The sequence below is a fragment of the Rhinoraja longicauda genome, chromosome 1 (assembly GCF_053455715.1).
Source record: "Rhinoraja longicauda isolate Sanriku21f chromosome 1, sRhiLon1.1, whole genome shotgun sequence".
NCBI classification, from domain to species: Eukaryota; Metazoa; Chordata; class Chondrichthyes; order Rajiformes; family Arhynchobatidae; genus Rhinoraja; species Rhinoraja longicauda.
The window spans coordinates 64644486-64658483 of NC_135953.1; the positions used below are offsets into that span (position 1 = coordinate 64644486).

Sequence of the window (13998 nt, forward strand, 5' to 3'; positions counted from 1 at the left end):
CTCGGAGAAAACCCACGCAGGTCACGGGGAGAACGTACAAACTCCTTACAGTGCAGCACCCGTAGTCAGGATCGAACCTGAGTCTCCGGCGCTGCATTCGCTGTAAAGCAGCAACTCTACCGCTGCGCCACCGTGCCGAGTATAAAGTGGTCCAATGAGTAACTCCAGCTTTTTGTGTCTATAAAATGATCCATATGTCCACACTAGCAAGCATTTCACTTAAGAAATCCCAATTTCTTGGAAAATAATAGTTTAGATTTGTTGCCATGAAAACTGACCATGTGTTCTGAATGCACATAAATGTGAAATATTCATTTTCAGGATCGTGCATCTTCCTAATTCATCGCTTGAGGTCAGTTTTGAACCTCTTTTCTGCACTCTTGTGAGATATTGTGGTACTTCCTACTTACTTCTAGTTTACAGGTCTTTGAAATTGACTTTACATATTTTTCCCCTGAAGTGGTGAAAGTGACCTTGATCAGCATTTTCTCCCAAATGCCTCTCACAAAATTCCTCCCACTAATTCAATTCCATTCTTTACATATTTCATTGCAGCCTTTAGTCAACCAAGTAGAATATATACCAAGAAAACCCACTATAAACTGGAAGTAAGATTTTTCACACTTCCAAATGGAGACAAAAGTACACGTCCTTTTCAAAACACACCATTTGACAGAATATATGCACAGGAGCCATTCGACACAATGTCTGTGTCAACCATGATTCCATATTAATCTAATCCTTTCTGCCTTTGCCTATCAAAAAATCTTTTAAACACCACTACTTCCACCACAATCCCTGGTTCCTTGCACTTGTCATTCTCTCTTAAAACCTGCCCCACATATCTCTTTTAAATTATCCACTCTAACCCTAAAGCTTTGTCCCCTGGTATTTGACATCTGTGCCTCTCCTATTTTTAGAAACTTCTTTCAGATATTTCCTCAGCCTCAACACTCCAGAGAAAACAACCCAAGTTTGTCCAAAATTAGACACAAAGTGCTGGAGTAACTCAGTGGGTCAGGCAGCAAGGCTGGAGGAAATGAATAGGTGACGTTTTGGGTTGGGATCCTTTTTCAGATCGTCCAATGGCTCTTTATTGCTAATACTTTCTCATCCTGGCAGGATTCTGGTAAATCTGTTTTGCACCTTTTCCAGAGTCTCCACATCCTTTCAGTAACAATGACCAGAACTGTACACAATGCTCCAAATGCAACCTACGTTTTATAAACCTGCAACATGGTTTGCTGACTCTTATACTCAATGCCTTGACCGATGAAGGCAAGCATACCATATGCCTAAGGTAGACTCAAAATGCTGGAGTAACTCAGCTGGTCAGGCAGCATCTCTGGAGAAAAAGAATAGATGATGTTTCGAGTCGCAACACTTCTTCAGACTTGTACCATACCATATACCTTCTTTACCAAAAGCACAAAATGGTGGAGTAATTCAGCGGATCAAGAAGTGTCTGTGGAAGAAATAGATAGGCAATGTTTTGAGTCAGCACCATTCCTCAGTCTGAGAAAGGGTTCCAAACCAAATTGTCACCTTGCTATTTCATCCACAGATTCTGCCTGACCCACTAAGTTACTCCAGCACTTGGTGTTTTATGCAAGATTCCAGCATCTATCTGTAGTTCCTTGTGACTACATTCTTTATCATTCTATCTACTTGCATTTCTACTTTCAGAGATCGATGCTCTTGGACTTTAAGATACCTCTATATATCAAAGATGTTAAGGATTCTATCATTAACTGTATACTTTCCTTTACATTTAGCCCCCAAAGTGATAACTCTCACACTCTCCCGGATTAAGCTCCATCTGCCATAAATCCACCCATTTCTGTAACTGATCTATATACTTCTACATCCTTTGAAAGCCTTCTTTACTGTTCTTCAGTCCTTCATGAGAAACCTTGTCAAATATCTTACTAAAGTCCATCCATGTAGACAACATCTACTGCCCTGCCCACATCAACCACCTTTGCCTAAATACTCAATCACGCTTATGAGACACGCCTTGCCCTGTATAAAACCATACTGATTACCCTTAATTAGCCCATTTCCATATGTGAATAAATTCTATCCCAAAGAGTCTACTCCACCAATAGCTTCCCTACCACTAATGCGAAACCCACTGACTAATAATTTCCTGAATTATTCCTATTTCACTTCAACAAAGGAGCAACATTGGCTACTCTCCAGTCCTCAGGTACCTCACCTGTGGTTAGAGAAGATACAAAGATCTCAGTAAAGGCCCATAATCTACTTTTTTGCCTCACACAGTAACATGGGCTGAATCCTATCTGGCAATGGGAATTTATCACCCTAATACCCTTCAAGAGACCTAACACTAACTCCTTCTTGACCTCAAAGTGCTCTAGCCTATTATACCACACACTGATCACCCTACCCTCTAAGATGAATGTATTTGCTCTATGGATTCACAATTTAACTAGTATTCTGATTGTAATTTATTTGCCATTGTTTTATCCATTCAAAGAGTTTAGATGTGGAATTGAGAATATTAGTGTGATTGCACCTCAGTCATTACTTGAAATCTAATAATATGTAGTATTTTACACAGAATTGCTTGTGATGCATATCTGGAAATGTTTTGTTGAAATCTTGAAATCTTTAGTGAGTCATTCATTGTGACCTCAAATGTCTCAAAGCAATGCTCATCATCAATACAATCTTTTGCAATGATTATGGATAAAATCCTTGACCAGATACTCAGTGCTAGCAATGTCTTCAGATTATCAACAGTACTTCATTTACATTAATTTTCATTTCCCGGGGTTCATTACCCATTGTACAATGTAAAATATATGTTTCCAAAATATCTGTGGAAAAAGCTAATTGCTCAATGTTTTCAAATGCTGAAAATTCAAAGCAAACTTAAATTTAACATAGTTCATTGAACTCGGCATCTAGTATTGCATGAAATGTGAATTAGGAACTGCATAATAAACAAAATATGCTAATAACAGTAGCATATCATCTGAAAAGTCTACTTGCACTATAACTTTATGTGAACTTCTTAATGCTTGATTGGATGGCGAATGTTCAGAATTTATTCATCTAATGAACCATTGAACCATTATGTTTGTTTTATTTTATTAGAGAGAACAACGGAAGTGAAGACTGACATCTATGTAACCAGCTTTGGACCTGTTTCAGACACCGACATGGTAAGTAGGAATATATGTTTTGAAATTTAGGCAAGTTAATTGTTTACTCAGTGGTTGTAACCCATAACAATGGAGGAAATAAAGACCACTAAACCAAGTCGACCCATTGAGCCCAAACCTCTCCTGCATTGGTGCAGCACCCTCTCCTCCCCCTCCCCCCTCCCCACTCCCCCCTCCCCTCCCCTTTCCCCTCCCCCCCACTCCATCCCCCTCAACCTCCCTTATCCTCCAAAAACTCAGCATTTGGGGTCCAGGAGTAATTAAAGATGGTATTAAATCCAAGAAAGAGGTTTAAAAAGTTGCCAGAAATTGCAGCATGCTGAGGTTTGGTCCATATGGTCATGTGTACCTAACTGGAGTGAAAAGCTTTGTTTTGCATGCTATCTAAACAGATCAGATATACTTATACTTCAACACATTCAAGTCAAACTTAAGTACAATCGATGGAGCAAAAGGGAAGATATAGAATGCAGAATGTAGTTCTCAGCAATGCAGCACATCAGTTCCTCAGACAAAATCCAATGTCAGCAATGGGTAGAGATGAATGAGACAGTAGCTTATGGAAGGACTATTCAGAAGCCTGAAAACAGGGGGGGAAGAAGCTGGTGATGCTTGCTTTCAACATTCTGTACCTTCTGCCGGAAAGGAGCAAGGAGAAGAAGGAATGACTAGGGAGGGACGTCTTTGATTATGTTTGCTGCACATTTTAGAACTGAAAGCTGACTGAAATGTCAAGGAATGTCTACACTCAGAGAGTGGTGAATCTTTGGAATTACCAACTGTGAAATGGTTAGTCACTGATTCAGTCAAAACAGTGTTTCATATATTTCCAGAGACTAATGAAATCAATGAGACATGCAGAGGTTGTCGGGAAGTGATGCTGAAGCAATGGATGAGCCATGATCTTGATGAATAGCAGAAAAAGCTCAAAGGGTCAAAGGGGTTAATCCTCCTTTAATTTATCATCTGCTTCTTCATTGCATGACCATCCTGAAATTCTGCCCTTTTAGCTGTTAAAGCAAATTCTCTTGACTCCCACCTGGCGTGGACTGTTCCTTTGATGGTCCAGGTCTCTTTAAGGAACTTAGAGCACCAGAGACTTGGGTTTGATCCTGACTATGGGTGCTGTCTGTATGGATTTTGTACATTCTCTCTATTAACTGCACGCATACGCTTCCACATTGTTGACTCCACCCCCTACCTGTTTCGCTAGAAAGCGCAAAGTGGCTCTTCCACACTCTTACCAGCAGAAAGGTGTTTTTTATGCCATTGTGGATGAGATTGTTTTCTCATTTATAGTGGCAAGTTTCATCAAGCATAGTGGATGCATCAGATGCAGATGGAGGTAGGGAGCTTTAAGCTCCCCGCTCAATTCTCTTTGGAGTTACTCACCTTATAAACTGAAGGCCGAGGAATTTTAGAATAAAATCAGCTGTTAGCTGGAAGACTCGCCACCATATTGCTGCAGGCACCTTTTACAATTATATAATATCAATTCCACTTCCGTCACCATTTGAGCAATATTTCCAACCAACTTATTATTCAGTGGCACGGTAGCGCAGCGGTAGAGTTGCTGCTTTACAGCGAATGCAGCGCCGGAGACTCAGGTTCGATCCTGACTACGGGTGCTGCACTGTAAGGAGTTTGTACGTTCTCCCCGTGACCTGCGTGGGTTTTCTCCGAGATCTTCGGTTTCCTCCCACACTCCAAAGACGTACAGGTTTGTAGGTTAATTGGCTGGGTAAATGTAAAAATTGTCCCTAGTGGGTGTAGGATAGTGTTAATGTACGGGGATCGCTGGGTACGGACTTGGTGGGCCGAAAAGGCCTGTTTCCGGCTGTATATATATGATATGATATGATCATCTTTTCCTAAATAGTGACTGTGTTTAGGCAAATTATGATTTTCAAAATATTATCCTGCTCGGCAACATTTCTGTTGAGCGGAAGGAACATGAAGCATGATATGTGGAAAATTCTAATTAATATTTATTTTGCATTGTTCAAAACCAACAAAATAAATTCAAAAACATAAGATAAGTGCTGGGTTTCAAACAGAAATGTTGCAATAGTGAACAAAACCAATGGAAACAGTGAAGGGATTGGATTCCCAAGTGTTACAGTCTATTGATAAAAGAGTGGAATTTCACTGTTGCTTTCTAGCTCTACCTGCTGTTGTAACATTACAGTCGCCCTCAATTGTGATTAATTCCAACATCGCTCAATAATAATGCAATTTTGGTTTATTCATATGCTATTGTAGCCAAAATATTGTGTGCAACTGAAACATTCCCAAAGCATTATAAAACTTCATTTATAGTTACAAAAAATGTGAATTATTTAATAAATGTGTCACACAACTGATGAAATAGTGACATAATTTATCAACAGATTGATTGCATTAAATGTTGCTGAATTTCAAAATGATTTGATGCTATGTTGGAAGCACAGGAAAATGTACATTGGGATTGCAGTCCTGTATCGATTAGGAGAACAGTAGTCCCTTCTCACCCTCTTCTTATTCTTGCCCCTGCTCTGTCATAAAGGTTGAAGGTGGAGAGGGGTGAAATTTAAAGGAAATCTGAGAGGCACATTTTTCAAACTGTTGGTGGTGGTGAATATCTGGAATGAGCTGCCAGAGATGCTCATTGAGGCAATTACATTAAAGGCATCTGAACAGATACCAGGTTAGGAAAGTCTGAGAGGGACACTTGCCGAATGCAGGCAAATGGAATTAGCATGGATAGACATTGTGATTGGCCATGGAAGAGGTGGGTGGAAAGGGCAAATTTCTAGCGCAGTACGTTTCTATGATTTGTGACAGGTTGCCCTACTATGTGGCCCCTTTCTCTTTCCTTCTTGCATGTTGCAGCACACCGACAGCATTAGGAGTAATTCAGGATATAATTTCACACACTCCCTCCCTGCACGACTCTCCAACCAAGTCAGCTCCCAATCAATGTCCACCAAGTCACATTAAATTGTTTTTATTTATCTTGCAAACAAATGTCCAAGTTTCCCATACAAGAATAATACAAGGGGTCAGCTTTATTGTATAAGAAAATAACTGCAGATGCTGGTACAAATCGATTTATTCACAAAATGCTGGAGTAACTCAGCAGGTCAGGCAGCATCTCGGGAGAGAAGGAATGGGTGACGTTTCGGGTCGAGACCCTTCTTCAGTCTCCAGCATTTTGTGAATAAGTCAGCTTTATTGTCACAGCCTAATTTGCAATTTTTTACATAAAGAATGGTTGGTGCTAGGTGAGGTGGTGGAGACAGACACGATAGCAGCATCTAAGAAGCTTTTGGATACGCACATGGATATGCAGGGAATGGATGGATAGAGATCATGTACAGGCAGAGGAGATTAATTTAACGGCATCATGTTCAGCACGGACATTGTGACCTGAAGGGCCTCTTCCTTTGCTGTACTGTTCTATATTTTTGTTCACTGCAATTCTACATTCTCCTTGATAAGAATGAATACACGTTCAGATTTTTGGATATTAGGAAAATATTTGTGATATGGAGTTTGCGCAAGAAATTAACAAGGGTCTGAGCATCAAAGACATGAGCTGTGGGGAGAGATTGAGCAGGCTAGGACGTTATTCCTTGGAGTGCAAGAGGCTGAGGGGAGATCTGAAAGAGATGCATAAAATTATCAGGGAATAGATAGGGTGAATGCACATGGTCTTTTTCCCAGAGTAGGGAAATCAAGAGCTGGAAGCATAAATTTAATGTCAGAGGGGAAAGATTTAAGAGGAACCTGAGAGATAACCTTTCCACACAGAGGGTGGTGGGTATATGGAACGAACTGCCAGAGGTCGTTGAGGCTGGCATGATAACAATATTTAAAATAAATTTGGACAAGAGCTTAGAGGACTATTAGCCAAACATGGGCAAATGGGATTAGCTTACATGGAGCATCCTGATCGGCAAGGAGAAGTTGGATTGAAGGGACTGTATGACTCTTTGACTTTTAAGTGTTCGAGACCAATTACTGGTATTAACATCACGTTTTCTGACCTATACTATCCTGGTCCCCATACATATTTCTCGCCCTTGCTCTTCCTCACTGCTCCAGTGTCAATTCTTTTTTAGTTGTTGACATTTTGTCTCTTCCAGCCACAGTATTTCCTACTTTTATGTTTATTCTTTACTGTTGGATAGATGTGATGATTCTGATGTGAATGGAGAAATGTGGTTTGGATCAAGTGGTGGATGCCCAATTGCATTGTAGTGAGGCATTCAATACAGGTTGCAAGACACCCTTAGCATTATTTTATGACACAAGGAACTGCAGATGCTGAAATCTTGAGTGAGGCACAAAGTGGTAGAGTAGCTCAGCGGGTCAGGCTGCATCTGTGGAAGGGGTGGATAGACAACATTTTGGGTGGGGACCATTCTTCATACTTATTATGTTGTGGGTTGCACTGGGAATCTGATCTTTCTGATTTGGAGGAGAACCCATCATTAGAGAATGAAGTAGACTTGGCCAGACATACACACATTGTTAGAAGAATAGGAGGGGATTAAGCCTGCTAATAAAAGGCAAATGGCATTTTGCAGCATTAGTACATAAGACTGACTTGATAGACCAGGTGATTATAGGACCATTTTTGTATGGATGTGAGTGCCATTTATAAGATCTGTAATATATTATTAATAAAACCCAAATGAAGTTGCCCATGATGAATTGGAGAGTATTTTGTCTTACAATAGACATTTTTGTGCTGTGTAAAATGTTATAATAATATCAGTGACTCTAGATGACTGAATAATTATACATATTCTTTTGCTGCTAGTGTTTTATGTGACATTTATTAATGCCGAGGCATGTAACAGGGCAATGATGAGTGACAAATCAGTTGGAACTGTGTTCCTGGTATTTAGCAGTATGTGGAAGAACTGCACTGAGTTTGGTAGAGCTTGGAATTAGAAAGTATTAAATGGACGCTTTACAGCTCACTCTGCACAAGCCTTCATAAATTATCCCTGGGTAGGAGGGAACTACAGATTAATTATCCTTTTTTGTTTGGCCAGCATTCTGGTAAATCTAATCCAGACCTGCTCTGTGGCCAATGTGTTCACCACAAGGTCCAGCACCCAGATGTGACAGAAGTCCTGCATATAGGGATCTAACCTAATTTTTAATAACTCTATTGGAACTTCTGTCCCGATGTATATCAGTTCACTTGAGATAAAAGACACCAGTTTGTTTTATTTTCACACTGAGAGGCATAGATAGGAAAGGTGTGGCATGCAAGAGGCCTTCCCGAGGTGCCATTGCCGCAGAACCAGGAACCTGTCCGGAAGACCCGAAAACGCGGTGCACTGCGTAATCGGGAACCCACCCCGAGGACCCGAAGGCTCAGCGGACCGCGGTACCGGAAGGGAGCCACTGGAGACGTCGGACATGCCGATCAAGGGCCAGTAGGAGAGTGAACTGGGGTAATGTCTCCAGCTCCTTCAAGGTCAGCTGCAAGAGATGTCTTGGGACACAAAGATGACCAGGCGAGGAGAGGGACATCGGTTCTCGGGCCGATCTGATCTGGACCTTGAACTGTTCCAGTAGACCGAGCGCACGGGTAAATTGGAATTTGGACTGTCTTTGGAAATGACACCAAAACATATCACTGCCTGCATGTGTAAATATGCAAAAAGAATTTCACTGCGCAGTTGCACATGTGACAAATAAAGCACTATTGAAATATAAATGTTTAAATTATATCTTGGTTGGACTTTCAATCTTTCTGTTCCTGCATTGTTGTTAACTTCCTTGTTTGCATAAACTATTATCATCTTTTTGTAGAACATAGTCGGAAGACACACAAGAACTTCTAGGCCTATTTGCTTATTACAAAAAGGGCACAGAGGTTTACCAGAATGGTGCCTGGTTTAGGGGGTTCCAGCTACAGGAAGAAGTTGGACAGACTTGGATTGTTTTCTCTGGAACACTGGAGGTTGTGGGGAAATCTGATAGAAGTATTCCAAAGCATGAGGTGTAGATGGGAAAGAGTGTCAGAACCTTTTTCAGGTGCCTGTATCTCCTGCCTAATGGAGAGGGGCAAGTTTTTTTACACAGAGGGTGGTGAGTGCCTGGAACGCATTGCCAGAGGTGGTGGCTGAGCCAAATACGATGGTGGCATTTAAGATACTTTTTGAATGGACACGATCAAATCAAGTTGAGTTTATCATTACATGCACAAGTATGGTGAGGTACAGGTATCCTCTTTCTGCAGCAACACCACAGGTACATAGACTCAGACAATGCATAAAAACATTATACATAAATTACACATCAATTCTACATGCCAGTAGAAAAAAAAACCGTGCAAAAATAAGGTATTAGTGCAAAACACAATTAGAATTTGTGCGGGTTCTTTCAGGAATCTGATGATTGTAGGAACCTGGTTATACCTGAAACTGATGGTATGGAATTTTAGGCTTCTGTATCTCCTGCCCAATGGAAGCAGTGAGAAGCGGATGGTGGTGATCCTTGATGATGGATGCCACCTTCTAAGACACTCAAGGACAACACCCTCCTCTCAATTCCACCTCGCCATTTTGGAGTTCCCACCTGCTTCAAAATGCTATCGATCATACTGGTGCCCAAGAAGAGCATGGTGCCTGCCTCAATGACTACCGTTCAGTAGCACTTACATCTACCGTAATGAAGTGCTTTGAGGAGTTGGTTATGGTGCCCAAGAAGAGTATGGTGCCTGCCTCAATAACTACCTTTCGGTAGCACTTACATCCACTGGACTAGCCTGTGTCCACCACTCTGCAGCCTCATGCACTCCTGTGTTTTGGAATTACCATACAAGGCCATGATGCAACTAGTCAGAATGCTTTTGACAGCCCATTTCTCAAAGTTATAGAGTTATAGAGTGATACAGTGTGGAAACAGGCCCTTCAGCCCAACTTACCCACACCAGCCAACATGTCCCAGCAACACTACTCCCACTTGTTAGCATTTGGTCCATATCGCTCCAAACCTGTTCTATCCATGTACCTTTCTAGCTGCTTCTTAATTGTTGGGATAGTCCCTGCCTCAACTACCTCCTCTGGCAGCTTGTTCCATACACCCACCATCCTTTGTGTGAAGTTTGCTAGATTATTTGGTGACATGCTGAATCTCTTTAAACTTCCAAGAAAGTACTTCAAGCCTTCTTCAAGATTACATCTACATGCCGGTTGCAGGATTGTCCATTGAGATGATAACATCTAGGAATTTGAAGTTGTTTTCACTCTCCACTGCTGATCCATCGATGAAAATTGGCACTTGATCTCCGACTTCTCCTTTCCGAAGTTAACAATTAGCTCTGCGGTTTTGTTAATGGTGGTTGAGAGGTTGTTGTTATATCTTTCCTGGAGGTTGACTCATCACCGCTGTGATTCGGCCAACAACAGTGGCATCATTGATTAATTTATAGTTGACACTGGAGCAGTGCTTAGCCACACAGTCAGGGCTAAAGAGAATAGAGTGGGGGCCAAGCATTTAGCCTTGTAGTGCACCTATTTTGATAGTTGGTGAGGAGGAGAGGTCAATACCAATCATATTGATTGAGGACTGGCGATGAGCGTGTCAAAGATTCTGTTGCAATAGAGGTGTAGAGGCACAGGTCTTGGAGCTTGTTGATGTGTTTGGAGGGGATTATAATCCGAACTGTTATTGATGAACAGTGACCTGACATATGTGTTCCTGTTCTAGAAACATAGAAATATAGAAAATAGCTGCAGGAAAAGGCCATTTGACCCTTCGAGCCAGCACCACCATTCATTATGATGATGGCTGATCATCCACAATCAGTAACCTGCACCTACCTTCTCCCCATATCCCTTGATTCCACTAGCCCCGAGTTCTATCTAACTCTCTTTTAAATTCATGCAGTGAATTGGCCTCCACTGCCTTCTGTGGCAGAGAATTCCACAAATTCACAATTCTCTGGGTGTCTCGCCTCAGTTTTAAATGGCCTCCCCTTTATTCTTGGACTGTGGCCCCTGGTTCTGGACTCCCCCAACAGGTGGTTCAGAGCAGAGTTGAGAATGCAGCAATGTGTGAGCATATGTAAATGATCAGGAAAGTGTTTCATAGTAGAGGTTTGTGGGCCAAGTTAGCCAGGGGGTGTAAGCAGATTTATAATGACAGGTGTAGAATATTTATTGACGATTAAACAATTAGTCGGTTTCACTTTTTATTATTCAGTTTAAAGAAATTATATATCCCAGAGAATCAGCATTATATTGTTCATGTTTATTTTTAAATAATGATAAAAACAACATTAATAAGTGCTGGGAAGAGTTAAGGAAAAGCTGATCACATCTCTTGACCGGTGCATAAAGACTCCGCAACAGTGTGATTAATCTCTTCCATGCTGACAATTACAATTCCATTTTGTGGACAAAATAAAGTTAATCTGACTTTTGAAATTTGTGGCATTTCAAAGTTATTTCTGATATGTTTATAATCACTTTTGTCCTTGTTGGTAATTTTAGAGATAGGTGTTGTCCATTCATCATGAATGGTCAGTACAAAATTATGCTGCTTGCAGGTAAACTTTTAAAACGCAAAATCAAAGCACTGCAGAATCAGAAATAAAAACAAAATATTATAGACAATAGACAATAGGTGCAGGAGGAGGCCATTCGGCCCTTCGAGCCAGCACCACCATTCAATGTGATCATGGCTGATCATTCTCAATCAGTACCCCGTTCCTGCCTTCTCCCCATACCCCCTGATTCCGCTATCCTTAAGAGCTCTATCCAGCTCTCTCTTGAATGCATTCAGAGAATTGGCCTCCATTGCCTTCTGAGGCAGAGAATTCCACAGATTCACAACTCTCTGACTGAAAAGGTTTTTCCTCATCTCAGTTCTAAATGGCCTACCCCTTATTCTTAAACTGTGGCCCCTTGTTCTGGACTCCCCCAACATTGGGAACATGTTTCCTGCCCCTAACGTGTCCAACCCCTTAATAATCTTATACGTTTCGATAAGATCTCCTCTCATCCTTCTAACTTTCAGTGTATACAAGCCTAGTCGCTCCAGTCTTTCAACATATGAAAGTCCCGCCATTCTGGGAATTAACCTAGTAAACCTACGCTGCACTCCCTCAATAGCAAGAATATCCTTCCTCAAATTTGGAGACCAAAACTGCACACAGTATTCCAGGTGCGGTCTCACTAGGGCCCTGTACAACTGCAGGAGGACCTCTTTGCTCCTATACTCAATTCCGATTGAAAGTACTCAGCCTGTTTGGCAACAGCAACAGCAACAGCGAGAGAGTTATTTAAACTCAGTGCCTTCAATCATCCGGCATTTTGTTTTTTACTTCAGTTTTTATAGCCACATGTTGCCGGCCTCCTCACAAATGGAGTATTGAAATTTACTCAGCTTGAAGTAAATTAAGTAAAGATAGAACACAATATGTTGGGGTGAGGGAACTAAGAGAAAATAACAGTTTGGTCTGAAACATTCTAGTGGGAATGTGCATTCCAATGTGTGCCATTCTGCCGATTTTTGTTTCAATAACCAATAAGATCTTTTAATTATATGGTATAAAAATGTAATTGTAAGGAGTATTTTTTAAGAAGTATTTTTTAATTTATTTCTGTTATGAATCCGTTCATTTATTAAGACATCAACATTGCTAGTTCCTCTGCAGATTTTCTTAATATTTCTCCATCTTTGGATCCTAATCCATCCTTCTATCTACCAGCTATAAAATCTCCATATTCTCACCATTTTTGTCCATCAGTGTTAATATTGAATTGTAGTTTTTGAGTATTTCTTTATAGTAACTATAATGGTCATTTTAATAAACCTTAAAACTCCACCAAACAGAAATGTCATGTGTACATTTGTTTTTTTATAATATCTGTAAGACCTGGCAGTGGGTTTAAGAATTCTGCTGCCTTGTCTATTCCTACCTGTAAATCCCACCTGACTTCCTGCTCACCCATCACAGTGTGCCAGGAGATGAACTCCAGAAACATTCCTATTTTACTATATTCTGATAGATTATCACATTCATCCCAACTATTTGTTTTTAATTTATTTTTTATTCGGAACTATACAATGGGTCGTTTTCATTAATAGTTGGCTGATCTGCAATTCTAGTTTTCTGCCTGGTCAATAAATGGAAAATCTGACTGTGCATCTCTGTTCTATATTTCAATATTTACATCATTTTCAAAGCATCACCTTGTCCAACAATTCCGACATTTCTACCTCTCCTTTTTGGTAATGTTTGTCCGGAGTTTGGGTAAACAGGAAGAACTTCCTTTCTTATGGCTTATTAATTCTCTAGTTTCATTGTTCTGGACATAGAATTGAACACTACTATGCACACAGTATTCATCTCTGTGTCTTGATGTAATGAAATGGCAGCATATTTTTGGTAAGTTGCAGAAACATGTTAAATATTCTCATCTTCATTACAGTAATATATTTCAGATTTAATTGCATTTTATAAAATCTATTCTTCATTTTATGTAAGCTGCTATGGTTACTAGAGAAAGATATAATTTGATTCAGCATATTGGTTTTCTGTGACATTTATTGTCACACATCTAATAATGAATTTATTCAGTCATCCTTGATTAGAAGAATTGTACATTTGCCCTTTTCTAATTAGTAACTCCAGAAATAACTATTGATTGTACTTCTATTTAGTGCCAAGAATGGATTATTCAATGTAAGCAGAATGATTATTTATTTGAAATATTTATGTAACCAAATATTTTACGTGTGCAAAGCATATGTAAAATTTACTTAGGGAAAGAAAAACATATGAGAACAATAA

The 13998-nt window shown here is 40.2% G+C and overlaps 1 protein-coding gene across 3 annotated transcripts in view; it reads left to right on the forward strand.

The window, feature by feature from the left end:
- Positions 1-13998, forward strand: part of LOC144593439 (gamma-aminobutyric acid receptor subunit alpha-2-like) — a 178194-nt gene that overhangs the window by 105495 nt on the left and 58701 nt on the right. For all 3 annotated transcript variants that reach the window (XM_078399021.1, XM_078399004.1, XM_078399013.1), the window contains exon 4: positions 3124-3191. In XM_078399021.1, coding sequence (XP_078255147.1) covers positions 3124-3191 — 68 coding nt within the window. The remainder of the gene's footprint in view (positions 1-3123; positions 3192-13998) is intronic.